At 62.1% G+C, this 26,731-nt stretch overlaps 2 protein-coding genes across 2 annotated transcripts; both read right to left on the bottom strand.

The window, feature by feature from the left end:
• Nucleotides 1-13,289: 13,289 nt before the first annotated feature.
• DHX58 (DExH-box helicase 58) lies at nucleotides 13,290-17,937 on the bottom strand. The gene is made up of 12 exons (XM_084496670.1): nucleotides 17,629-17,937; nucleotides 17,323-17,524; nucleotides 16,978-17,168; nucleotides 16,713-16,829; nucleotides 16,325-16,451; nucleotides 16,055-16,237; nucleotides 15,704-15,960; nucleotides 15,374-15,523; nucleotides 14,970-15,131; nucleotides 14,479-14,669; nucleotides 14,161-14,257; nucleotides 13,290-13,900 (listed from the first exon to the last, which is right to left on the bottom strand). Exons 1-12 carry the CDS (start codon nucleotides 17,794-17,796, stop codon nucleotides 13,718-13,720), a joined length of 2,028 nt encoding a protein of 675 aa, XP_084352796.1. The 5' UTR covers nucleotides 17,797-17,937; the 3' UTR covers nucleotides 13,290-13,717.
• Nucleotides 17,938-18,337: 400 nt separating this feature from the next.
• Nucleotides 18,338-26,488, bottom strand: KAT2A (lysine acetyltransferase 2A). The gene is made up of 18 exons (XM_084496259.1): nucleotides 25,896-26,488; nucleotides 24,293-24,416; nucleotides 24,043-24,188; nucleotides 23,741-23,830; nucleotides 23,114-23,295; nucleotides 22,737-22,928; nucleotides 22,527-22,633; nucleotides 22,281-22,388; nucleotides 22,030-22,166; nucleotides 21,669-21,877; nucleotides 21,440-21,566; nucleotides 21,121-21,231; nucleotides 20,883-21,026; nucleotides 20,400-20,514; nucleotides 20,249-20,285; nucleotides 20,061-20,124; nucleotides 19,779-19,863; nucleotides 18,338-19,537 (listed from the first exon to the last, which is right to left on the bottom strand). Exons 1-18 carry the CDS (start codon nucleotides 26,166-26,168, stop codon nucleotides 19,344-19,346), a joined length of 2,445 nt encoding a protein of 814 aa, XP_084352385.1. The 5' UTR covers nucleotides 26,169-26,488; the 3' UTR covers nucleotides 18,338-19,343.
• Nucleotides 26,489-26,731: the final 243 nt, after the last annotated feature.

Genomic DNA, 26,731 nt, shown 5'->3' with positions numbered 1-26,731 from the left:
TCGCTCCCGGCTGGGCGAGCGCGCTCCCGGAGGAGGAGGAGGAGGAGGAGGAGGAAGAGGAGGAGGAGGAGGAAAGGGGGGGATGAAGGCAGCGTGCGCGCCGCCGCGGTCCCGTCCCCCCCCCTCCTCCTCCCTCCTCCCCTCCCACCGGCACCGTGCGCATCCCGCAGGTTTGGGGACGCAGAGATTTGGGGAGCTGGGGGCTCCCCAGCCCGGCTCTGCTGCCTCAGGTCACCCCAAGGGGCTCCCCAAAACCTTCCCGGGGGGGGGGGGCAGGAAGGTGCAGGTGGGCGCACGGAGGAGGGTGAGCCAGCAGAGCAGCGGGGAGGGCACCCAGGATTTGGGGGACAGAGGTGCCCGGTGGCCTCAGCACCACGCACACATTCAGGGCCCGATCCTGCCCGCTGAGCTTTCCCCTCCGCCTCCAGGCCGAGGCTCCCAAGTCCTGCAGATGCCAGCAGCAGAAAAACGCCCGACTCTGCACAAACTTGAAGCCCGGGGACCAGTGGATGTGGCACCGGTGGCCCCAGTGGGGCCGCAGGGTTCTGCTGGTGGCACTGCCCCAGGTGTGACCCGGAGCTGTCCCAGCGGGGACAACACCTCACGTCGTGCCCAGAGCCTCTGCAAGAGCCGGGGGAGCTCAGATGCTGGAGGAGGAGGACGGAGCTGGGCTGGAGGGGGGGCGCCCGCGGGGAGCCGCTGCCTGCTCTCGAGTCATCGCTGCTGGAGCACAAGGCACCCGCGAGGCTGAGGCTTCTTTGCTGACACGCAGCTGCCTTGTGCTAAGATCAACATTTTTGGAGAAGCGTCTGTTTTCCTCTCGCTGTCATTAATATTTCAGCGGCTCCCAGAACCTGTAAGCGGGGCCGCGCGGCGTTGACACGGGAGGGCAGGGATAAAAAAGACCCCGCTCCCCACCCCGAGGAATATTCTGTCTAGACGGCCTTACATAATCACATTTTGCCCTCCTCCAGGACGCTGCGCAGAGGATCTCAAAGCACTTCGCAAACTGCTAATTAAGCTCTGCAGCCCGGCTGTGAGGGAATTGCTCGGCCCTGCCGGGCTCCCTGGCCAAGAGCACTCTACACCAAAGCAGACGCGCTCAGGAGCTCTCAGCCCCGGGAGCTCTCACCCCTGCTGTAGCAGCGGAATTGATGCCAGGATGGAAAAGTCGGATCAGGCAACCAGGAGCTGCCGGCAGAGGGGCTGGAGGCTGCTGCTTGCAAGCTCCGGGCTCCTGCAGCAGGGCTGGAGGCTCACGGGGCCACCCCAGCTCCCCAGGAGGTGCAAATTAGGGGCAGAGACACCGAGTCCTCTCCAGCAGCTGTTTCGGGTCCTCAGGTGCTGGACCACGAGCTGGTGGCCCTGCAGGTCTTGGTTTTGCCCAGTTGGGCCAAAAATCCCTTCCTTGGCACCGGAGCCAGGGCTGGGAGCCCAAGGAAGAGCCGCGCAGCACCTCCATCTCTCCTTATGAATCACTCTGGTTTTTAAGAACCCTTTCCCCAAAGCTCGTTGCATGTTTTCGCCGTGCCATCTGATTTGTACAACGTTGGGTGTTGGTTTTTTTTCCCCTCCCTATAAATAATTACCAGCAGCCTAATGGATCTCAAACCTTGCATTACCTTGGCTGTCAGGAACTTGACAATTACGGTGTAGCCTTCCTCGCCGAGGAGCAGACAGGGCTGCAGCTCCTCCACGCTTTTTGCATCCCCGTTAACCCCTGCAGCTTCTTCCCACCTCCCACCATGGCACAAATACACAGCTGGCCATATCCCCTCTTCCAGTATCGCTCCCCACCCGTTGTCTTTTCTGCCTTCCCTCTCCCCTGGGCAGCCTTTCACACCACTCAGCCCAACGCGATATTTTCTTTGCCCTCTTTCCCATTTCCTGAGGTTTTCATAGGACGTCTAAGACGCTTTCATGCAGGGATATTCTTAATTAACCTAATCTTCCATGCCCATTGTGGCCTGTCCCTGTTGAGGATCTGAGGCAGCACCTGAATTAGGGTTTAGGGGCTGCACCCCAGTAACTCATTCGTGTGCCCTCTCAGCTGTTTCGGAGCTGCAGAGGGAAATGAATTTATTATATTTAAATAATTCTTATTGCAGTGAGGTCCGAGGGCCTGGTAGGGTGGCTCAGCTCGGACATCTGGGCTCGTATCCCTTCAGAAACCTGGGTTCCCAGGAGCAGGAGCTCCCCTGTAACCCTGCACCCCTACAGAAGGAGGGGGGGATTTGTACTGAAATGCAGCTGCAGCAGGGGGGCTACTTGGAACAAGTTTCCCACCCCCAAGGTGGGGTGGAAGCAGTTGTCCCAAGGCAGGAACCAGATCTATCAATTGCTGTTAGTGGTCCACGGGCCTGCTCCAGCTGAGATTTTGGGCACAGCTCTGACGGTCGCTCCTTTCCCCACCCCCACCGATGGGTTTTGCCAGCTGAATTCCTCACGCGAATGTTTTCCCTGGCGTTATCGTCGCAATCTGCTTTTATTTCCTACACAACCTTGCCCAGCCACATCTCACTCCCATCTCCTTCCCACGCAGCCGCAGCCTCGGCTGACTCCAAACAAACCCTGGCTTATGGCAAATAAACTTCTCTTCCCAGAAAAAATAAAAAAATAAAAAAATAAAACCAAACAAGGCACAGAGAAAAAAGGCAAGGCTTACAATCTGCACCCTAGCAAAGCTACCGAACCCCCCAGGGACATCTCGTTTCTCAAATGCAGCTCAGCTTCTCCCTGGGATGTTGTTTGTTCCTCATCGCCCTCGGGCCGCTTGGTTTGCTGCAGATCGTCCTGAAATTGAAGACAAACCTCTAAACAAAAGGCAAGGTCGTCTCCGGCTGCGCCACACAAAAATGTTGTGGGACAGATTAGGAGGAGACGGCGCTTCCAACCCCTCCGACTCGCTGCATTTACCCACAAAGTTTCTCCCCATCCCCTCGTGCTCATTTCTTTAGGCAGCATTGGGCATCCAAAAAGAGAAATTAGTCCACAAAGAGAAGTTGTTGCAAGCCAGCATGGGCCTGAACAATGCAAGAGGCAGCTCCTTTTCTGGGCAGCACTGTGCAAAGCCACCAACATCGGCCTGAGCTTACTGCTCCCAGATGTTCCTCTGATTCCAGCTTCTCTCCCCAGCTCACCCTTTATGCTGGGAACAGGCACGTGTCCGAGCTCAAAGGGCTCCTTTCCTCGTGTTTATGGACTTGGGCAATCCCCGGGCAGCGAGGGGCTGCCACTGCCTGGGGACACCGCGGGGACACGGGGCAGGGGCGATGGAGGAGCTGGATGCAGTCCTGGCCACGATGCTTTTCGAAGAATTTCCAAATTTCCACAGGGACTGGTGGGCAGAGGAGGGGATGGGGAACCCAAAACAGGTCCCACAAACCCAACTCAGAGCCCTAGTCCTGGGAGGGCCCCGTCCCAGCACCGCTTTCCAGGAACCCTCCCTGGCTCCTCGGCCACGGCACTGAGCTGTGCCAAGCTGCTCCCGCAGCTGCTGCGGCCGTTCAGCAGCTGTTAAGCCTATAATTGCTCATTGAGTCATAAATATATATATATATTTTTTGGTGAGAGAAGCACTGTCAGGGAATTAAAATCTTTGCAAAAGCCCATAAAGATTTCATTAATGTTTCAAATCCAGATCAATGAATCTTCCCAGCCTGGAGAAAGGGGAGGGGATAGGGAGATGGGTCTGGAAGACGATCTTCTCTAGCCAGAACTGGTTAAAGACAACTTTGCCGGGCTGCAGGGTATCTGTCAAAGCTCCCACGGTGTCCCCAGGGTGGCCCACGCTGGGTGACATCGTGGTGGGGACACAGGTGGGAGGGCAGGGGCTGCTCCAGCACCACTTGGAAATGTGATGAAGCCAATAAGACGGAGTGAGCGCGCCCGTGCCAGCAGCACCTCGGCTCTCCTGCCAGCGCTGTGCCCATCAGCCCAATTAGCAAATTACCTGGCTCTTGATAGAGGCAGTGATTGGAGTGGAAATCAGCCTGGAAAAGGGGGCCCTGCCCTGCCCTTCCCACATCCCCTCTGTGGGAGGGCACCGGCCCCCAGGCGCACACCTGCCCTTGGGTTTGGGGGAAACCAAAGTCCTCAGGACCAAGGCTTTAATTCTGTGCAAGTTGCTCTAAAAAAATAAAAAGTAATAACAACAATAATAAAAAAAATCACATTTCCATTTGCAGACCCTTGTACATGAGCAATTACCTTGTTAACCAAATCTCAGTGCCCTGTGGCAAGGTGCTGCCGTTAGCACAGCAGCAAGCACCCTGGGGTGCGTGGGTTGGAGACCACCAAGGGCTGCACCAGCACCTTCCTGCTGCATTTAGGGACAGGGTGAGAGGGCTGAGACATCCCTGCCTGTGTCCTGAGCCCTGCCAACACCTTGCCTCTGTGGTGACCATCTCCCTCCTGCCACTGCGCTCTGGGGACAGCAGGACTTGGTTCAACTGTGAGCAAAAGAGGACGAGAAGCAAACCTTGGAGCCACCTCAGATGGTTCCAAAGCGCACGAGCAGAGCCAGCTCTCCCAGAATTAAACCAGGGCTACCCTGAGGCCACGGGGGCTTTGTCCCAGGACCTGGCTCCTGGTTTTGCAGAGCAAGAGCACGCAGCAGGACCTGGCACAGAGGCTGGCACAGCAGCCCAGAGGCTGCCCCACGGCAGGGATGCTCCAAGCCCCACAGCGGGGACAGAAGCCAGCCAGGGGGTCCAGCACGTGCCCTCCTCTCCTCCAGCAGCAGCTGGAAGGAGCAGGGGGCATCGAATGGCTTCAAAACCAAGCACCGGGGCCAAGCGAGCCCCTCTCGTGTTTACAGGGTTGCCCAGGCACCGCTCGCTCCCGCGGCCGCCTCCGCTCCGTCCCGTGCGCCGGCTATTTTTGGTGCCGAGCCTTCTCTGCTGACAGTTTTATTAGCTTTGTGAAACATCCATGCAGGAGAAGAGCTGCTCCAAGCCTCTGCTTCACAGCAACACGGTAACAGGCTTGGCGAGGAAAGGCTCAAGGACCTCCGAGCGCAGCAGTGGGGAGCAGCTGGTGGAGCAATGGGCCAGCTGATTTCTAGAAATTAAGAATATTTGGGGCAATAGGGCCCCTCCAGCCCCTACCCAGACACCCAGAGCCATGGTGCTGCTGGCAGTGGAGCCCACGTCCAGACCCTGGTGGTTGCACGCCAGGACCCTACATAAAAACCCTGGTGGTTGCACCCCAGGACCCCGCATCCAAACCCTGGTGTTTTCACCCCAGAACCCTGCATCCATTCCTCATTCCCAGCTGCTCACCCAAGCATCCTGGTGCAAATGCCACGTCCTGACGTCCTCTCCCAGCCACGGAGCTGCCCCCGAACCTGTGCCCGGCCAGGAAAGGCTCTGGCAGCTCAGCCCCAGCAGAGGGCTGTTAGCGCATGGCAGTTGTTCTTCCCTTCCCGCTGTAACTTTTAATTAAAAACTACAAAAGGCAAGATAACTAGTCCCTCTGCATAATTGCAGGGAGCAAGTTTTATTGTATAGAAAAGCAGGTTTAAATTTTTAATAGACTTATTTTTAAGTTGGAGCAACACTTTGAAGGGAGCTGTGAGCCCTGGTAACATTATCAAAGGCGAGGAGAGGAACAGAGAGGGGTTTATTACATGTTCCCAATAAAAACTGTTATTTTAGGGGAGTTTTGTGCTTCTTCCTAATGAGAGATGAATTGCAGCAGCTTCATTTGCTGTAGGAGGAAAATTAAACCCAAACTGATAAGAGGCCCAGCCTCTAGCTTCTGACTTACCTCCCAATTATAAACGAAAGCTCGCAGGCATTCCAGAGATGGGACTTGATGTCTACATTAATTATAAATAAATTATCTACACTTACTGTTTAAATGAAATTCCAGATAAAGCTTTATATTTAGAAGAGCGTCACCACATAAATATTTATGCCAGGACTCCGGGGCTGCTTGGGTGCGATGCGGGGAGCCCCGGCTGGGCAGGAGCAGGGCAGGACCCAGCTCCGCACCCACATTTGGCTTCAAACCCCCAAAATTTCCAGGTAGGAGGGCTGGGGCAGCAGGATATGCATCAGGGCTGGGACATCCAGGTGCTGGGAGCACCCACTGCATGCACATATTTGGGGCTGAAGATGCCAAAAGATTTCCCTGGTCCTCCAAGCCCCGAGACCCAGCGGCTGCATCTTGGTGCTTCCCAGCGGGGAGCACCACATGTTGGGGCACCAGGGGCAGGGAGAGCAAGGCTCACCCCCAAAAAAGCCCCAAAGGGCAGGAGGCAGCACCCACACTGTGGGGAGAGCAGCACCAGACCCCACAGGACCTTGGCACCAGCACCATGACCCCGGTGGCCTCATCTTGAGCATGGGCTTGGTGCCAGCAGCATCGGTGGCCCCACGCAGGTCTCTGGCTGGTGGGTCATCACGGATCTCCCAGGAACAGCCAGGTGAACAAGGCAGGGGCAGATCCAGTGGGAAAATTACCTGGGTTTGATGCTGGGGGACACAGCTGCCCCCCCAATCCCTCCGTGCCACCGGAGCAGCGTGCGCCTGCCCCCTCCTGAAGGTTACTCCTGCCTCCAGGGCTCAGAAAACATCACCGAGGCCAGCTCTGCTCCAGCAATAGCAACAGCCACCTCCCTCCTGAATAAGCCTAGTTCTCATTTTCCCTGTCAGCAGCCCTCCCCCCGGGGACAGCAGCCTTTAAAGCAGGTCCCCGCAGGGTGGGGAGCCTCCAAACGGCCTCACCAGGCTGCGGGGGCTCAGCTGCGCCCGGCTCTGCTGCCAGGGAGGTGCCAGGAGCCCCAGCTGGGGCTCGGCGCTACTGGTTTGTACTGGGGGAAACTGAGGCACGGAGCTGCCCAGGGACAGCGGCAGTACAGGGGCTGCTACCCAGGTGTGTTTGTGGCCCCCATGTCTCCAAAGCGGTGCCAAAGCAAGAGGCAACCTCAGCAATTTTCATCCCCCCCAGCTGTGGGGACAGGGCGTTATCCACCCCATAGCGTTTTTCCCAGCTTTGCCTCAGTCATTACAGAAAGTTTCACAGCTCGCACAGGTTTGCCATTTAGCCTGGGTTTAATAGGAGAGGTTTTTTACACTTTAATACAGCTGGAGTAGAGAAAAAAAAAATAATAATAAAGAGTGAGAAATTTGACAGGCCCGTGGTGCAGAGAAACAGTAAAAGAGAAGTAAATAAAAGCTGATTGAAATGGCTCAGCCCTCATGGCAGAAGGGAGGGAAGGATGGCAGGGGAGCTCTGTCCCCTCCTGTGCTTTGCTGCCAGCCCCTCCGTGTCCTCTGCTTGCTCTGCCTCTGGTTGCCAGCCCGAAAAGGGGGCACAGGGAGCCAGAACCCGCAGCGGGTGCCGGGTGGTGTGCTTGAAACCAAACGAGTGGCACGTGGGGCTGTCAACCCTCCTGCATCACCGGTCACAGGATTCCTGGTCCCAACCTGACCGTGCTGGAGGGGATGTGGGGCTGTGATGCCATGGGGCTGAGCATCCACGAGCCAGGGGCAGGCAGCCCTGAACAAAAGGGGCAGATTTGGGGTGGCCACAGATGCCAGCCCGCAGCCACCACGGTGGGACATGGTGGCACAAAAGCAAGCCCTGAAGCTTTCCGATGCCTCTTTAGGACCAAAGAGCACCTCCTGCCCGCTGGGCTCAGCTCTCTGCAGCCTCACGAGTGACCTGGAAAAAATGTGTGCGAAAGCCCCGACTGCAACAGATCCCTCCAGCCCCTCCTGCTGCCGCTGGTCCCAGCACCCTGCGTCCCCGGGGACATCCCCGGCTGTGCTGCTTCACCCAGCTCATCGGGCATCGGTGACCACTCGTGCAGAGCATCCCGGCCATGGCAGGGTATGGCGACCACGCAGAGCACCCTGGCCACACCAGCATGTCCCAGTCACACCAGTGTGTGCCCGCATGGGCCGGCAGCGAGGTTTCGGCATCGCAGCGCCCGGGAGGTGCAGCGGGGTCACCTTGGGTATCACAGCGCTGCACAGCCCTCGCCCTGCAAGGGGAGCGGTATCTCATTTCTTCCTCAATTAGCTGCTGATTAGCAGTGTCCCAGGGCCCCTTTCCAGGCTGCGTTTAATGCGCCATTAATAATTAATTTCTCAGATAGCAGGAATGCAGCGCGGGGTTAGGGCTTTGTGACTAATAACTGCCGGAGCAGCCCTCGTCTCCAAGGGACGAATGAAGGGAACAAAAAATAAAGAGAAAGAATCAAAGGTAATACGTTTTGTGGCCTTTAATCAAACACTGCATAAAGACTTTGATTACTCAGGTGAAGAACACGGGGGCATGTGTGCGCTTGGTGGCCGCAGGCGGCTCGGCTCCCACGCCTCGCTGACACCACCGCGGTCGCCAGCATCATCCTGCCCCCGTCCCTGTCCCCATCCTCGTCCCTACACCTTCCCCTGGGGCAGGGAGAGAAATGGGGGCACCTGGAGGAAAAGCTCAGTGGCCGCCAAAGCAAAGCAGGAGCAGGGATGCGCTGCGCCACCTCTGGGTGCTGCGTGATTTGGGGTCCTGCAGCCAGGATGGGTGCCCCACCTGGGAAAAATCCGCGAGGTTGTGCTGGCTCAGGCAGATGCAAAACACATCAGAGGGGTCGGTGTGTGACACCGGGGGGCCCAGCAGAGCTGCCCCCATGGGTGCGAGGAGCAAGGAACGTGCTGGAGCAGGGACAGCTGCCGAGCAGATGCGCAGGGGTGGCCCCAGCAGAGCCAGCCCCGCTCTCAGCACCTCCCGGCTGCCAGGGATCCCCCTGATTTACAGCAGGAACCTGGGGCTTACAGGGACCCGGGTTCTTCTGGGCTGGGGGGAGCTTTTTTTTTTTTTTTTTTTTTTTTTTTTTTTTTTTCTTTTTCCTTCAAACTATAAGCAAGGAATGTGGCAACTCACCCCCTCCCCCCCCACAGCCACCCAGTGCAGTCACCCAGCTCCCAGAGCAAGAAACCAAATTCAGCAGAACAAGAGAGAGAGAGAAAAAAAAGGAGGATCTGGGGTCAACATTTAATTACGTAAAGCTGATTTACATCAGCTGATGACGAGGATCGGTACACCAAATATTCCTGTTGCATCCCCATTCCTTTGCTGGGTGGATCCCAGGCTGGTTTGCTGGTCCCTGAGCTGAGTGCACTCCCTGGGGGCTTTTGCAGGGCTCACCAGGACAGGGCTCTGCTGGCTGGGCAGCTCCAGGCTCTTGAGACGGGGCTGTCCCTGCTGCCAGCACGGATCCGACCCTGAAAAGGGGACGGGGAGAGGGGGAAAAAAACGGCGTCAGCCTTGCCGTGCAGCGAGAAAGAGCGCATCTTGTTGACAGCTGCACATTAAGCGTGACGGGTTCCTGACAGATCCAATTATAAAGCCCGGTCTCAGCAGAATCACAGCCCCGATATTTGGTGCATGAAATTTCGTTTGGGAATCTTTCAATATTTCAGCTTCGTGGCCCTGGTCCTCTCCCGAGCCCCAGGCCGTGCAGACTCTGGCATTTGTCCCTAGCCTTCACCCCCACCCCGTGCTGCTGCATCCCCTCCGTTCCTGGTCTGCTGATGCCCAAACCAAACGAGAGGAGTCACAGCACAGCCGGGTATGTACGAGCAGGGACCTGGCTGCCCTGAAAATACTTCTTCCATGAAGGCAACCGAGGAGATTTAGGCCAAAAGGGACACGGGGCTCTGAAGCAGGCTGGAGCCCCGGTGGTGCTGTGGTCCCAGGAGCCGTCAGGTCTGCGCTGAGCGCAGGGCTGGAGCTGCATTGGTTCTTTTTATCAAACACATGCCCTGGATGAGAGGGTTTTTGTTATTATTGTTATTTAAATAGCAGCTGAGAGGGCAGCGCTGTGCCCCGGTGCTGGCCGTGGATGCTGCAGTCGCAGGTGGGGAGGAAACTTGGGATAAAAGCTGCCAAGTTTGCAGCGTCAAGATCTGAGCTGCGTCATTTTCCCCTGGCTCTGAGATCTGGGAGCTGCTGGGAAGACAGATTTTTCTCCTGCACCTGCAAAGCTGTTTCATCCTCTGCTGGCCACAGCTGAGCCCGGGCATGCAGGAACAGCAGGGAGAAAATCGCTGGTGCTCGCTCGGCCGCATCCCTCACGGAGCTGGGAGCCTCCCCTCGCCAGCCTCAGCTCTCGTGGCCTCCTTGGGGAGCCTCTGACTTGCCCAGGGGACCAGGAGCTGGCCCCGTGTCCCCACAGCACCTTGGGCACACATCCCCTGTGCCACCGGCACTGCTGGCCCCACCCGTCCCCATGCCAGGGAGCTTCTGTAGGGTGAGCAGACCCGCAGCGGTTGTATTTCCTGCATCCCCACTTGGGGCGGCAGGGAAATTGTTTGATGCTAATCCCCTTGTTTAATCCAGCAGCAACCTGACATGAGAACAGTCACGATTAATTCCCGGTGGGGAATCATCAGAGGTGCAGCAGGCGGTCGCGGAGCGAGACGAGGAGGCTCCTGCACGCGCTGGGAGAGGAGAGGGGAGATAAGAGCAGCGTGAGGAGAAGAGGGTTGGTTTTGGGGATCGAGTTGCTCAATGATAAGCAGTTTTCACCAGGCTGGAATTCCCCTTGTTACGGAAAGGGACGCTTCAGCTGTCCCATGAAAGGTCACCTCTGTGTGCCCAGGCTCCAGCTGAGACACCATGAGGTTAAGATGTGCCCGGGAAGCAAATTCAGCCCCTTTGCCCTCTGCTGTCACCAGACCGCTCCTGCTGCTGCCCCAGACCTCATCCACTTGGGGTGGGATGCAGCAGCCCCCCCCCGTCACGTCCCCATCCCTGAGCATCACCTGCAGAGGGGCACCCAGGGCTGCTGCTGCTGCAGCCGCTCTGCACCCTCCCTGCTGGAGACCTGCCCCTAATTCTGAGTTTCAATTTGCCTGACTTTAACTTCAAGCCCTCGGTTCTTATTATTCCTCTCTCTGCAAAGTTAAAGAGTCCTTTAATACCTGGCACTTTTCTCCCTGGGAAGGTGCTCGCGCCCTGTAATCAAGTCACATCTCAGGCTACTTTTCGGTAAGCTAAACAGATTGAGCTCTAAGGCTCTGTTAAATACCCAGCCTCGGGAAGGGCCAATCTGAGAAGCTTCCAGGCAGAGCGGAGCAGAGATTTTTTTTTATTTTTTTCCAGCTGGCGCATTGAAAGGTGAATTGCTGCCTTCTGATGTACTGACGATAAATGAAATGGGCTGTATAAAAATAAATCATTGTGCTGCCCTGGCTCTGGGGAGGTCGGTGAGCGCACGGCTGCAGGAGGCAGGGGGATGCTGGCACAAGAGGAACTGGGTGCTCCTGGGGCTGGGAGCACTGCCCATGCCCAGCCCTCACCTGCAGGAAGCTCACCTGCAAAGGAGAGGGTAAAAATACCCTTTTGTGGCGCTTTTAGCAGCAGAAGTTGCTGCAGCAGCTGTTTGCTCTGGGTCTAATGGTGCCTGACTCCGCTTACAGGCAGGGAGTTATGACGGCCGGGAACGTAAGTGCATCGGGGAGCTGAGATAAGCAAAGATGCTCCGAGCCACAGGCTTAAATCCAGAGGTTATTGGCGGGGGACGTGTTGGCACACAAGGACTGGCCCAGCAGCCCTCGCTAATGCCTGGTTATCGACAAGGCAATTGGAGTGATGAAGTGGGGCTCTCGCCTTGTTTTAATCACAGGACAAGCTGGCCTGGGGCTGCGCGAGGAGGTGAGAGCAGAGGGTCCTGCGGGCTAGGGGGGGACAAGTGGCACGAAGCGAAGACACGCAGGGGGCTGGCTGGGGCTGGGGACGTGCTCGGGCAGCCCCATGGCACATGGACGTGGTCAGACAGGGACTTCCAGCCTCTCCATGTCCCCAGGACTCTCAGGCCAGTGCAGCAGCACGCTCTAGACCCGATCGATGCGGGAGTGACCCCAGCTGCTGATCGGAGGGGAGAAGCCAGCGTCTCCTCCCCAAGATGAGGATGCAGGGACGGAGACGCAGCCCCCGAGGTGGCATTACCAGGGCATCCAGGTGGGCTGGGCATGGGGCAGAGCTGCTGAGGGAGAAACCTGCAGAAATCAGCTCCGAAGGATGCCAGCTCTGAAGGACACCAGCCAAGGTCACAGCAGCAGGCGCTGCGGCTCGGCTGCTCCCTGCCACCGGGCACAAGGTGCCTGAGCTCCCAGGAGGGAGAAGCCAAAGGGGGCTGGTGGTAAACAGGGCTGGGAGGAGAGGGCAGAGGCTGGGTGTGGGTCCACGAGGTAGCTGTAAAACCCACGGAGCCCCACACAGCAATGCTCTCCTTGCCCTGTATCCCACGGGGTCGGGTGCGCCCCTAAAGATGGGCAGGTTTGGATCAGCGTTGCAGGAGGTTTGGGGGAGCAAAGGGGGTAAGGAGACAGCCGGAGCCATCCAGGCTGGAGGGAGGGCGTCGTGCCCAGTGCTGCAGGCCCCCAGCGGGTTAATTCCCAGCCTGCATTCTCCAAACCCAAATCAGGGCAATTTGAGCTTCGCCAAATGATCCGGGGGCCCCGCAGGAGGGCTCTTGCTTGGGGAGAGGTAGGAGAGGCCATGGCGGCCCACGGAGAGCTGCAAATAACTCAAACGGCCTCATTACCTACTTTCTGATGAGCAGGAGTTGGCTTGCGTGCTCCCCCCGGGGCTACCTCCACCTGGAACTGGGCTGTGCCCCCGCGCGGGGGGAGCTCCCCATTTGCTCGTGTCCCACCCCCCCACTCGGGACCCTGGAGGCGCACGGCGAGGTCCACGCGTGGCAGCCCCGCTCCGTGTCCCCACGACCCCTGAGCCCCAGCATCGCCCCCCCCCCCCAGGGGCCGAGCACCGGCACCGGGCTCTGGCTTCCCTCTAGCGACCGGCGGGGGGAGAGCAGGGACGGGAGCCCCTGGCCAGGACCAGGATTGAGCCAGGCACCCCCTCCTTGTGCTGGGTACCCCATTTCAGCCCTCCGCCTTTTTTTTTTTTAATTTCTGCACAAGGGGAGATGCCCCTGCGGCTCCAGGATGTGTTTCTGCGGGGCTGAGCCGTGCCGGAGGGGTCGCAGCTCGCCCTGCTCTGCTCCCCCCCGGGGTAGGCGAGGTGCTGGGGGCTGCTCGGAGGGGGGCGGCTGCTGCAGCCCCACGCAAACTGCTCCCCAAGCAGGGGGGCTGCTGGTGGGGACCCTGGCAGCTGGGTGATGCTGTGGTCCAGCTCCCCGCAACGTCCCAGAGCCGTCCCATCGAGTTCTGCCGAGGGCAGGAGGTGCAAAGATGTACGCAGTCCCCAGCCGGGGCTACCCGCATCCGACCCACCTGCATGCAGCGAGTTTGCACGATGAATGAGAACGCACAGCGTCGCCTTCGTGCCCAGCACGAACACACGTTTTTAATGCGGGATGGTCGAGTTCAGAAAGCAGAGAAATGCTGGGCTGCATCTCAGCCCCGTGGCAGAAGCCTGGGTCCCTAAGCAGGGTCCTGCACCGGCTGCGGGGACAGGAGCGGCTGGCCGGCGGGCACCAAGGGCTCGGGAGCTTTTCCATCCCCGTGCCTTGTCCCTCAGCACCACCCTGCAGCCGCTCCCCTGGGATCATACCCTGAGATGGGTGCAGCGAAGCCTTCTCCCCCCGCAGCTCTAGGAAGGGTTGTGCTGCAGCAGCTCAGGCTGGAAAGGGAAAAAGGAGCAAGCGCAGCTGCCCGTCTGCCTGGACCCGGGGGGATTGCCCCATGGCGAGGGAGGTAGGAAGGGTCCCCGTGGTCTGGGAGTAGTCCTGGGCGAGCTGGCTCTAGAAGGACTCGTCCTCCTGGGTGCTGGAGCAGTACTCCACGTAGTCAAACTCCTTGACGGGGAACGTCACGCTGCTCCACTTCTTGTACCTCCTCTTCTCAGCCGGGGTCTCCACCACAAAGTTTTTGATGCAGAGGATGGGCAGCTTGACGTGCTGGTAGATCATCTCCATTCCCCACTCCTGCGTGGACAGGGAGGGGACGGTCACCACCGTGTGGTGCAGCGGCCCAGGCTGCAGGGCTGGGTGCTGGAGGCAGCTCCCTCCTCCCAGGGCACGACCCAGGGCACCGCTACCCGCACCCATGCCCCCATGCCCCATACACGTGGCACAAACAGGCACGTGCTGAAAGGCAGCCCCAATTCCTTGGCCAGGAGCTGATGCATGAGGCGAATGGCACAGCCTAGGGGCGAGCAGGGGGGGATTTCTGTGGCCCGGCTCACCTGCCTGCACCCGCTGCACATGACGCGGCACCCAGGCTCCCAGTCCTTGAACGTCCGCGGGAAGCTTATTTTCCCCAGCGAGACCGTGTAGTAGCGCCTGCAAGGTAAAGGGCCAAAAAAACACCCTGAGGAGGACGGTCCAGGGGACAAAACACCATCAGCACTTCTGCTCGCATGGTCACGCAGCCCCACGGAGCCCCTGTGACCTCTCCGGAGCAACGTCCCCAGGCTGCTGCCACCCCTGCCCGTCCTGCGCAGAGAGCGCGGTGGCTCATGTGGGTGACAGCCGAGAGCTGGCCTCTGCCCGCTGGCTCCGACCTGAAGTTGGGGTTGATGTTCACGTGGTGCATGCCCTCCACGGTGCGGATGTCGCTGCCGCAGCACACGGCCACGTTGCAGTTGACGCAGTAGAAGTAAACGTCGTCCGGGTCGTGCAGCTGCCGCCTCTCGCTGATCTTGGCTTCTTTCACTTGCCAGCTGATGACGGCGTTTTGCTGCAGCTCCGCGATCTGCAAAGAGGGCAGGGGAGGCGAGACGAGGGGGAGGATGAGGTCAGCACGGGGTAACAGGCAGGGGCAGACCGCAGAGGCAGCAGGAGACGTGGTCACGGAAGGATGCGCTGTCCTGGAGAGCGTGAGCCGCACAGCGGGACAGACCCGCACACGCTGCCCCGGTGCAGCTCGTGCCACCCCTTCCCAGAAGCTGGTGCCGCCCCAAGGGGAGAGCAGGCAGCCAAAAGCAGGGTGCAGAGAGGGCTGTGCCCATCAGCAGCCAGGGGAAGGAGCTGTTTGTCCCTCTGCTGTGCTCACCTTCAGGCGGTACTCGTGCTCGGGCATGGCCTGCACCTCCCGGATGGCCCTCTCCATGAGCTCCACCAGGTTCTCGTTGAGCTGCTCCCGGGAGACCTCCCTGCTGTTGGCTTTGGCCAGCACAGAGTAAACGCTGTTCTCGGCACGGGCACGGCCCCGGGCCTGTAACAGAAGGGACAAACACCGCAGTCAGCGTTTGCGCTCGTGCTGCAGGTCCCACAGGGCACGGCACGCTCCTCCCGTGCCGCTGCACCTCTGCAAGGCTCTGCCTGGGGTCAGGTCCATCCCCAGGGAGCTGCCAGCAGATGTACAGGGTGTAATAGGGTCCCCACGTGCCCCCTGGGTGGCTTTGGGGTATCCCAGCAGGGACCAGGCAGGGCGGCTGGAGGGAGCCTGGGTGCTACCTGCACCATAGCGATCTCGTTGGTCATCAGCCCGTAGCGCACCACGATGTTGCACTTGGGGATGTCCAGGCCCTCCTCGGCCACGCTGGTGGAGAAGAGCAGGTTGAGGTCTCCTTTGCGGAACTGCCTGATCACGTCCTGCTGCTCGTTCTGCGGGGACAAAGGGGGGAAATGCTCCTGGAGCGGGGGCCGTGTAGGGTTCTGAGCCCCTTGCGGCACCCCCAAAATGAGCCGGACCCCATCCAGCACCTTCCTATCATCAGGGCTGCAGCAAGGCTCCCGCCCCAGAGCAGTAGCACGGTGGGTTTGGGCACCTCCCAATCCCCTCACCTGCGTCATGTGCCTGGTCTGGTTGCTGTAGCCGGCCCCGGTGAGGACAGCCGCCCTGATGTGCTGCCCGCTCAGCGCGGTCGCATCCTGCAGCCAGCTGAGCAGGCTGTGGGCGCTCTGCCGGGTCTTGGTGAAGACGATGCCCCGAGAAGAGCCCTGGGGCTGGAAGTTCTCCCGCAGGATCTCCTCCAGCTTGCTCAGCCGAGGGTTCTCGTAGAGCTGGCACCCAGTGAGCGCCAGCAGGCTCGCCCTGTTCTCTGCGCAGGCAAACGGGGCGTGAGGGGTGCTCCATGCCCCCAAAACCAGCCCGCGCCCACCCTGCTGCACCCCCCGGGGCCCTTCTTCTTTTACCCTCAAAGGTGGTGGCCAGGAAGTGCTCGGTGGGGTCCTTCATGTCCCTCTCCATGGCGTAGAACTGCTGCAGGTGCTGGAAGGCGTCGATCATGCGCACCGTGTCGTTGATCAGCAAGGCGTCGTTGTACTTGCGCAGGTGCAGCGCGCACGCCCGCGTCTTGCGGCAAAACCTCTCAGCCGCTAGCGAGGGAACAGGGACCAGGGTGGTGACACCCGGCCCCCGCCAGCCCCATGCACCCCCGGCATCCCCCGCCACCGCATACTCACCTCTCTTCTCCAGCTCCACCACCTGCTGCTCGTAGGTCTGCGTGCCGAAGTCCTGGGGCAGCCCCGTCGTCCCCATGTGCTGCTGGATCTGTGCCATGATCTTCTTCAGCCGCTGGCCGAAGGGGTCCTGGGAGTGGAGAGGGGCTCAGGACCCAGGGGGCTGGGGGCATTGCTCTGGGGGTGCAGCTGGGAGGGTTGGGGTTTGGGGTGGTTTGCATGGCAGGACTGGGATGGTGATGGGATCCCCTGCACTAGTTTGCTGATTCCTTCAATCAGCCTGAGTTGGGTGGAAAGAGGGACTCCAGGAGCCCCCCAAGCATCCAAGGAGGACCCCCCCAGCTCAGCAGGGCCTGGGGGCAATGCTGTGGGCTCAGCCTGCTGCCCTCACCAATGCTCTCTCCTCGCACACATCGTACTGCTTCCTGGGCTGGGGCACTTGTCTCTGCAGGTTCTGCGCGTGCTCCTGCGCCGACGTGATCACCTCGGTGTCCAGGTTGGCGCAAATCTGAAAGGGGACAGCCCCAAAACCCAACCCTGAGCCCCAGCAGCCCAGAACGGTGCCGGGTGCTCGCTGGCACCCAGCACCACCACCACGCACCCCACTGAACCCCACCAAACCCCACCGAGCCCCAGGCTGGGGGCGCAGCACCCACCTGCAGGATGTGCTCCACGGCCCCCTCAAAGGACGTTTTCCCCCCGGTGCCGGGGGACGCCGTCAGGCCCAGGATCTGCGGCAGGTCCCGCTGCCCGCCCAGCTTGCGCTGGAGGTAATTCAGCATGATCTTGTTGTAGACGGCCTCCTTGTGCGTGTGGTGGCACTCGTCGATCACCAGCAGGGAGAAATCTGCACCGGGGCAAGGGAGGAGAGCGGGGTGAGCAGCGCAGGACGTGCCGGGGGGGGTCCCAGTAATGTGGAGGTCCCAGCCAGGGGGAGATGTCCCAGCCAGGGGGGTGTCCCAGCCATAGGGGGGTCCCAGCCATGGGGGTCCCGTGCCCACCCGTCAGCTCCACGCGCGTGTCCTCCTCCCGGCTCAGCAGGGCGTTGTGCAGGATCTGGGCCGTGCAGATGACGACGTCGCTGCGCTTCACCACCTGGCTGAAGAAGCACTTGTGGCTGCTGTCCCCGCTGATGGCCGTCACCCTGAAGGTGCCCTGCAGGACGTGGAACTCCTCCTTGGCGTGCTGCTCCACCAGGTGCACCTACACACACACCGACCCCGTCAGCTCCGAGCCGGGACCACCGGCGCTTTACCCTCCTACCCCGTTACCTCCCAGGGTAGGGGGAACGGGGACCTTGGGGCCACCTTGTTGACCAGCACGGCCACCCTGCCGTCCTGGCGGCTCTCCAGGTGCTTCAAGCAGACGTAGACGGCGGCACGGGTCTTGCCAGCCCCCGTGGGCAGCCAGATGATGCTGTTGCGGCCACGCAGGGCTGGGGCCACGGCTTCGTGCTGGTACCCGCGCAGCTCCATGGGTGACACCGGTAGGAAACGAAACCCCAGGGAGATGCCTCTTGGTCACGATGTCGGGCTGGGACGCACGGCTGAGTGGGTTTGGGGTGAAGGGAGCCGAGCCAAACCCAGCTGTGCCGTGCCAAGCTGCCAGCTCGCACCGATCCCAATCCCCGTCCCCGCCTCAGTCGGGAACAGAAACCGAAAGCAGGAGGAGCTGCTGCAGACGCAGCTTTTCCCGGCTCCCAGCCCAGCCACGCCTCCCAGTCCAGCCCAGTGCACCCCCACCCATCTATCTCCACCCCCCCAGTTCAAACCAGCGCCCCCCCAGCCCCTCCATACCCCCCACTTGAGCCTGGTGCACCCCCAGCCCCCTGCACCCTCCCCTTCCCCCCCGTGCACCTCCCACCCCCGTGCCCCAAAATCCACATCCACGCTCCCCCAGTTCATCCCAGTGCCCCCCCATCACAGCACCCAGGGGCTCTGGAGCTCTCCCCCCCCCCCTCCTCCTCTGAGGTTTGGGGGGGCCCAGTGCAGGGCCAGACACAAGGGGGCAGCTGGGTGTGCACAAGTACATTTATTAAAAAAAATAAACAAAAAACACAACAACAACCCAAATAATAATAATAAAAAAAAAGTCACATGGAATGGGTGGACGGGAAGGGCTGGACAGGGTCTGGTCCCCCCCCAGCAAGGCCAGTAAGGCCCCAGAGCGGGACCAGTACCCCCCCCCCCCCATGAAGGACAGCCACGGGCAATAAGGCAGCAGGCGACCAAGCAGGGGATAAATTAATGCTACGCCCCAGCCCTGCTCCCAGGGGGCAAATGGGGACAAAGAGGGGGGGCGAGGAAGGGATGCGAGCAAGAGCCAGCCCCCCAGCCCCGTGCTGAAGCTGGCTCAGAGCCGGGGCAGAGCAAGGGGGAGCAGGAACCAGGATGGGACCCCCCCGAGCATCCCCAGGAAGGCGAGGGGGAGGTGGTGCAGAGCCCCTGCCCCGAGGGAAGAGCTGATGGAGAGGCAGCAGGAGCAGGGACCCCCCCTCGCCGAGCCCAGGAGCGGGGTCTCTGCCCCACAGAGGGCTGGGGGGGGGGGTCCTGCCATACATTCAAGAGGGGCAGGCGCTGCCTGTGCGTGGACAGGAGCAGGAGGCGAGGTCCCTGCAGAAACCCAAAGCATTGGGGGGGGGCCTGCCCTGGCACCAGGATGCAGAGGGGGGGCCCTGGCACCAGGACGCAGAGGGGGGGGCCCTGCCCTGGCACTGAGACACAGGAGGCAGAAGGCACAGCCCCAGGGGAGAGGCAGCAAGGCAGCTCTGCTCCGACCCCCCCCAGCCCCTCAACACTCCCCCAGGAGTAGGGGGGCTGCCAGGACAGGGATAAACCCCGGACCCCCCCAGGGGGAGCACCCTGAACCCCCCCAGGCTGTTCAGCAGCAGCAAACCCTGCTCAGAGGGGGGGGGTTCCCTCTCTCCTCTCCTTGGGGAGAGGGCATCCCTGCCCCTCCCCAGCTGCAGGCAAGGACCTGGGGGGGAGATCTGGCAGCCCCAGGAGTCCAGGCCCACCCCCCTCTACTTGTCGATGAGCCCCCCCTCCTTGAGCTTGAAGTAGAAGAACTTCTCCAGGGTGTTGGCACACTTGCAGTAGTCGCTGTCGGGGGGGTTGTACTCGCGGCAGTTGGTGATGATGCGCTGCAGGTCGGCGATGAACAGCTTCTTGGTGACGTAGTAGCGGTTCTTCAGGCGCTCCGTCATCGTCTTCAGGTCTGGGGGAAAGGGTCAGGACCCCCCCCCCAGCACAGCCCCGTGCCCACCACCCAGCGGGATCCCCTCGGGTGGCCAAGCCAGACACACGCAGGGGTCCCCAAGGGGTCCCCCCAAGGGGTCCCTCTCTCTTCTACCTCACTCCATGGATGTCCCAGCACCCCAACAGCAACCCCCCCTCCCCACCATGCCCCCCCCAGGCTTGGGACCACTGCAGCCCCCCCTTGGACCCCTGGCACCCACCGATGGGGAAGCGGATGATTTCGTAGTAGTCCGGCGCCTCCGACTTCTTCACCGGCTCCATGAAGGGCCACGCGCTGGGGTGGGTCTGGGGAGGGGGCAGAGGTTACCACGGGGGGGTCAGCACCCTCCTGCCCCAGCACCCAGGGGTCCTGCTCCCCAAATAACCCACCCACAACCCAGGCAGAGCCAGGAGCTGTGCTGGGCTCACACCCTTCCTTCCCCCCCCTCCCCAAGGGGATGGGGATGGGGTGAAGGGCGCCGCAGTGCGCCCCCGCTGCCCACCTTGATCTGGGCCAGGAGGTTCTTGAGGGTGTTGTAGAGCTGGTCTGGGTCCTTCAGCTCTTTGCTGCAGGACAGAGCAGGGCCATCAGCACAGAGCAGGAGCCATCGGCACAGAGCCCATCAGCCTGGGGCTGCAGGGGACACGAACCAGGAGCCCCCCCAGCACCGCCGCTTGCGGCACCACTCACCCTTTCTCCTTCCCCAGAGGTTTCCAGCCCGTTTCTCCTGGAAGAACAAGGCTCAGCATCACCCCAAAGCCCTGCCCTCAGCCGTTTGAGGTCAGGATGGGGCCCTGCCCCCCCCCCCCGAGGACCCTCCATCCAGCAGCACTGGACTCACGGATGCCGGGGACGCTCTCGATGGGGATCTGCCGCACGCCCTCCTTGAAGCAGGTGAGCCCTGGGTACACCTTGCGGATCTGCGCCTGCTTCCTCTCGATCAGCTTCTTGATGATCTGCAGTGGGAAAGGGGGGAAAAACATCAGCGGGCACCGCAGGATGCTCCAGGTGTCCCCGTCCCCCCTACCCAAGATCCAAGGAACAAGGCTGCGCCCTCCTCCTGCCCAGGGCCAGCCCCTGCCCCTGGAAGTCCCAAAGAAATCCCCAAAGTGACCCTATTGCTGCTCAGCAAACCCATTTCCAGGGAAGACGCCACCCTTTGGGGACCCCAAACGGGGAGATGATGGGGTTATTCAAGGGATGGCTCCCATCCAGCCCCACCTTGCGGTCCCCATCACCGCCCTCTTGGGGTCCCCATCCCCTTGGGTTTGGGATGGGTCAGAGCCAGCAGAGCCCGGCAGCCCCCCCCCAAAAAAAGCAGCACCTCCTTCTGCTTCTTGATGATGTGGGACAGCTCGGTGTAGGGGATGCGGGGGTTCAGCTCGCACTCCATCAGCGTCGCCCCCTCGTAGTCCTTGATGTAGCCCAGGTAGCGGCTCTTGGGGACCTTGATGTCCTTGGAGAAGCCCTGGGGGGGTGAGGGGGGATTAGGGGGGTGGGAGGGGGCTCGCAGGCAGGGGAACGAGGCCGAGGGGGGAGCCCCAGCAGGGGAAGGAGCCCACCTGCTTCTTGAAGTAGCCGATGGCGTACTCGTCGGCGTAGGTGAGGAAGTAGAGGATGTTGTGCTTGATGTGGTACTCCTTCAGGTGGTTCATCAGGTGCGTCCCGTAGCCCTGGGGGAGCCTCTGTGAGACGGGGGGGGCCCCCCCAAGGCACCCCCACACACTCCCCAAGGCCCCCTCCCCAAAGGGTGCCAGGACCCCTCCGCCACGCATGGCAAAGGCAACGCCTGCAGGGCACCCACTCCCACCCCAGCACTGGCACCCCCCGGGACTGGCACAGCACCATCCTGCCCCCCCCAAAGCCCCCCCCGGAGCCCACCTTCACTTGCTCGTTGGACGTCACGGCGCAGAAGACGATCTCGGTGAAGCCCTGGGTGGGGAACATGCGGAAGCAGATCCCCCCGATCACTCGCCCGTCCTTGATGAGAGCCAGAGTCTTGTGCTTCCTAGGGGGGGGTTGCAAAGCCCAGGGTGAGACGGGGAGACCCCAAAACCAGCCCCCAATTGTCACGGGTGTCATCGCCACCCCCCCCCAGCCAGCCACCCACGGGTCAAAGACGAGGCGGGTGATGTACTCCTTGGGCATGCGGGGCAGCTGGTGGGAGAAGACGTTCTGCAGGCCCACCAGCCACATCAGGATCTTCTTGTTGGACTTCTGCGACAGCGAGTTGCCGATGACGTGGAACTCGATGATGCCGCGCCGCTCCTCCAGCCGCGCCGTCTCGTCCCGCGCCGCGTTGGCCGACAGCAGGCTGGTCTGCGGGGCAAGGAGGGGGGGAGCAGCTCTGACCCCCCTCCGTCTTCTTCCAGGGGCTCGGGTGGCACGGGGACCTCGGAGCCCACCCACGGCACCCCAAGTGCCGGCTGCGCCCCCCCGTAGCGCCGTCCCGGTGCTCCCCAGCGCCGTACCTCGGGGCCCAGCATGGCAGCGGGGTCGGTGATGGTCAGCATGACCTCGTTCACCAGCTCCATGGGGATGTCGCCCATCACGCGGATCCTCTTGGCGTCCTCCAGCGTTAGGCTCTCCGGCAGCTTCCGCTTCTCCCCTGGGGACCGGGGGCAGCACCTCAGGCACCGGGACCCCAAGGAGCCCCACCGGGATCAAGGAGCCCCCCCAGGACCCCCGAGGAGGGTCCCTCTCCTCCCTAAACTGGCCCTACCTGGCATGGGTTCTGGCGTGCCGGTGTCCATGCTGGCCGCAGAGCTGCTGGTACTGAGCTTCTTGCTGAAGAGCGGCGTGGTGGGCACGGCCACGGTGCTGACGGCAGCTGGAGGAGGGACAAACACCCACCATGGGACACCCACGATGGACTGGAAGCGCCTCATCCACACTGGGCAGCATCCCAGCCATCTCCCGACCCCACTCCTTCACCCCCCGAGCCCCAGGGAGCTGTTCCCTGAGGTACCTGGGCGCGACACCAGCTGGGCACCCTCAGCAGCCGGCACGGTGAAATCTGCCTCCCAGATGGGCGAATTCTCGCCGTAAATCTCCTCCTCCAGCATGGACAGGAACCTGGCGGGGAGCCACGCATCAGGCAGGAGCAGGAGCTGGATGCCCGCAGCCCCGGGGAGCTGGGCACAGCCTCACCGACGGCGCCCCCGCCTCGGGCACCTACTTGGGGAAGTGGGTGAGGATCAGCGTCCGCTTCTCCGGCACCAGCTTGTCCTTCTCCACCCGGAACTTCTCCAGCAGCTGCCGGCGGGTGACGGTGAAGATGGACTTGAGGAGGCTGCGCCCGAAGACGTGAGTGGTCTCGTAGCGGGGGAGGCTGTCGCAGCTCTGCGGCACGTGGCAGTAGCACAGCCACCTGGGGGAAAGGAGAGCTTCAGCATCCCTCCTGGGACAGCTGCACGAACCCTCCTCGGGAAGCAGAGACCCACGGGGCTCATGGGCCACGTTATTTGGGAGCACAACATCTGGATTCCAGTTCCAGGAGAGCTGGGGAGAGGCAGATGATGCGAGGTGTCCCCCCTGCCTGCCTCCATCCCTCACCTCGTGTAGTTGACCTTGTAGGTGGCCACGTCGTCGTTCTGCGAGCGCTGCCGGAACTGGGACGGCGTCTCCAGCTTCCAGTAGTTGAGGCAGAGCAGGAACATCTTGGAGAGCTCGTACATGGTCTGCCGCTCCTTGGGGGGCAGGTGGCTGAACTTGTACTGCACGAAGTTCAGGACTCCCTGGGGGAGGGAAAAGGGGGTGGTGGATGGGCACTGGGGGGGGGTACAAACCACAGGGAGCACTGGAGAGCTCAGGGCTGGGGCAGCCACTCCCAGGCACTTGCAAATTTGGAGAAAAAGGGAGAAAAAGCAGGAGCAGGGTGGGCCATCGCTGGCCATCACCGCGCCGCTGCTCAGCGCGCCCGACCCCAGGCACCCCAGCCCTCTCCAAGTTGCCCACTCTTAGGGTCAGAGAGGAGAGCTGGAGCCCGAGTTTGCACCACGAAGCAAAAAGCCCCGCTGTTTGCACAACCAGGGGCCAAGCCGGGTGCTGAAAACCACAGGGCAGGCTGGGGAAAGGAACAGCAGCCCCTCGGTGCTGCCCACCACAGAGGGTGCAAGCGCCGGGACCGCCGAGAGCAGCGCGGGATGAGGACAAGGCACCGGCACAGCTCGCGAGCCTCACCTGCTCGATGTTGGGTTTCTCAAAAGGGGGGCTCCCCAGCGACCCCTCGACCACCGGCTGGCTCATCTGCAGGATGCACTTCCTGAGGAGCTGCAAAAAGCCCGTGAGGCCTCATCACTTGTTTAACGCACCCTGAAAATCCCCGTCCCAGGAGAACCCAACGCGGGGCAGCGCATGGGGAACGAGGCGGGTTTATGGGGTGGATGCGGGGCTGGTGGGACACATCACAGCCCCAGATTTTAAAAAAAAAAGTCCCAGGAGGTCAGAAGAGAGGGTAGGCAGCCGGCCAGCCCCCGACGCACCTTGAACAGGTAGAAGTAGACCTGCTTGGTGTCCGTGTCCTCCTCCTTGTGCACCGACATGAAGAGGTTCTCCACGTCCACCACCATGCCCAGCAGCCGGTTGATCTCCTCCTCCGAGACGTTCTCCAGGTGGGACACGTGGTCGGCTGCAGCGAGGAGAGCACTGAGGTGAGACCCCCCCCCCCCCATAATGGTCCCGGGGGGGGGTCCCGGGGATGTCCTGGGGGTTAGGGGCAGGGTTTGGGGTTACCCAGCGCGTGGCTGCAGCTGCGGCAGGGCTCGCTCAGGTTGGTCACCGGTTGCTGCAGGTCCATGCGGGGGGCCGTGGGGGGGTTGGGGTTCTTCCAGCCGTTGCACTTGCAGGCATCGTTGGCCTGGGATGAGGGACGGGGAGGGCATCGTGCAGCAGCCCCACGTGCTGCCCCATGCCAGGGCTGCTGCCTTTGGGGGCTGAGAAGGTTCCCTTCCCACCCCGAAGCACCCATCCCGCCCCAAACATCCTCACCGCCCCCCCATCTGCACCCCCAGGATCCTGCACAGCTCGGCTCCCCCATCCTGCACCCCCCGCCCGGCTCAGCACCCTACTCCTGCGCCCCTTATTGATGCACAGCCCCGTACGCCCTCCTGCATGGCTCAGCACCCTACTCCTGCACCCCCCGCCCATGCACAGCCCCACACCCCATCCTGCTCAGCACCCTGCTCCTGCACCCCCCCGCCTGGCTCAGCATCCCGTTCCTGCACCCCCTACCCATACGCAGTCCACACTCCATCCTGCCCAGCTCAGCACCCCATTCCTACACCCCTAACCCATGCCCAGCCCCACACCCCCTCCTGCTCTGCTCAGCATCCTGTTCCTGCACCCTCTGCCCATGCACAGCTCAGCACCCTACTCCTACCCAGCTCAGCACCCTGCTCCTGCACCCCCTGCCCATACACAGCTCTGCACCCCATCCAGCATGGCTCAGCACCCTGCTCCTTCATCCCCTGCATGGCTCAGCATCCGATTCCCGCATCCCTTACCCATGCACAGCCCCACACCCCTCCTGCTCAGCACCCTGCTCCTGTCCAGATCACCACCCTGCCCCTGCACCCCCATGCAGCTCAGCACCCCGTTCCTGCACCCTTTACCCATGCACAACCCCACACCCCCTCCTGCTCTGCTCAGCACCCCATTCCTACATGCCTAATCCATGCACAGCCCCACATCCCTTCCTGCTCAGCACCCTGCTCCTGCACCCCCTGCCCGTGCACAGCCCCACACTCCATCCTGCCCAGCTCAGCACCCTGTTCCTGCACCCCTTACCCATGCACAACCCTGCACCCCCTCCTGCTCTGCTCAGCATCCCATTCCTGCCCCTCCTGCCCATGCACAGCCCCACACCCCATCCTGCTCGGCACCCTGCTCCTGCACCCCCTGCCTGGCTCAGCATCCTGTTCCTGCACCCCCTGCCCGTGCACAGCCCCACACTCCATCCTGCCCAGCTCAGCACCCTGTTCCTGCACCCCTTACCCATGCACAACCCTGCACCCCCTCCTGTTCTGCTCAGCATCCTGTTCCTGCACCCCCTGCCCATGCACAGCTCAGCACCCCCTCCTGCTCAGCACCCTGCTCCTTCATCCCCTGCCTGGCTCAGCATCCCATTCCTACACCCCTAACCCATGCACAGCCCCACACCCCCTCCTGCTCAGCACCCTGCCCAGCTCAGCACCCCGTCCCTGCACCCTTTACCCATGCACAACCCCGCACCCCCCCCGCTCTGCCCAGCACCCTGCTCCCCCCCGACTCAGCACCCGTGTCCCTCACCCCTCACCCCCCCCTTCACCCCCTTTACCCCCCACACCCCTGCTCGCACCTTGCACGCCGAGAACACCCCCAGCTTCTCCAGCTTCTTGCCGCGGGGGAAGCCGCGCACCTGCGCCTTGCGCTGGCTCGCCCGCTGCTGCTGGCTGAGCCCGGGCCGGGCCGGATCGCTGGAACCCGGTCCCCCCCCCGACACCGTCGTCGCCGCTGCCGCACCGGGAGCTCCGCCGCTACCGCTCCCGGGTCCCCCGCTCGGTGCCGCCGCCGCCGCCGCTCCGGGACCCGGGGGGGGTCTCCCGGGTTGCGCGGCCTCCGGCTCCGCCATGCCGAGCCCGGCGTGCGCTCCGACAGCACTGCGCCTGCGCGCCGGGCACGCCGGGACCGGTAGTCCGGGAGAGGAACGGGGGCGGCCCCCGGGGGAACCCCCCGGGGATCCCGGGGAGGCGGCGCCGGGGCTCCGCTGCCCCACCCGGGGGGGTTGCGGGCTCCGTGTCCCCCGTGTCCCAGCCCCCGAGGAGCGGAGCCGGGTCCCAGCGCGGTCCCATAGTCACCGGGGGAGGGGCTCCGGTTACCGGTTACGGGCCCGGTAACGCGGGGCCGCCCCCGGGGTGGGCACCGAGCGAGGGGAGCTCCGGGCACGGGGCTGGGGACGGTGCCCCCGGGGCCGCGGTGAGCGCCCCGCGCTGCGCTGCCAAATATGGAGTGTGGTCACGCCCATCTCCCCGCCCACTTCGCCTAATATGGAGCGATGACACGCCCTTCTTGGCCATATATGGGTGAGGCCCCGCCTCTCGCCTACAGAGCAGGTGAGGCCACGCCTACCTGTCGCGCCACGCCCCCTACACCGAATATGGGGTGTGACCCCGCCCCGTTCCCGCGGTGTACAGG

The sequence above is a fragment of the Aythya ferina genome (assembly GCF_964211825.1).
Source record: "Aythya ferina genome assembly, chromosome: 23".
In the NCBI taxonomy this organism is placed as follows: Eukaryota; Metazoa; Chordata; class Aves; order Anseriformes; family Anatidae; genus Aythya; species Aythya ferina.
The sequence above is the reverse complement of the archived record's forward strand: the minus strand, read 5'-3'. Positions and strand labels throughout refer to the sequence as shown.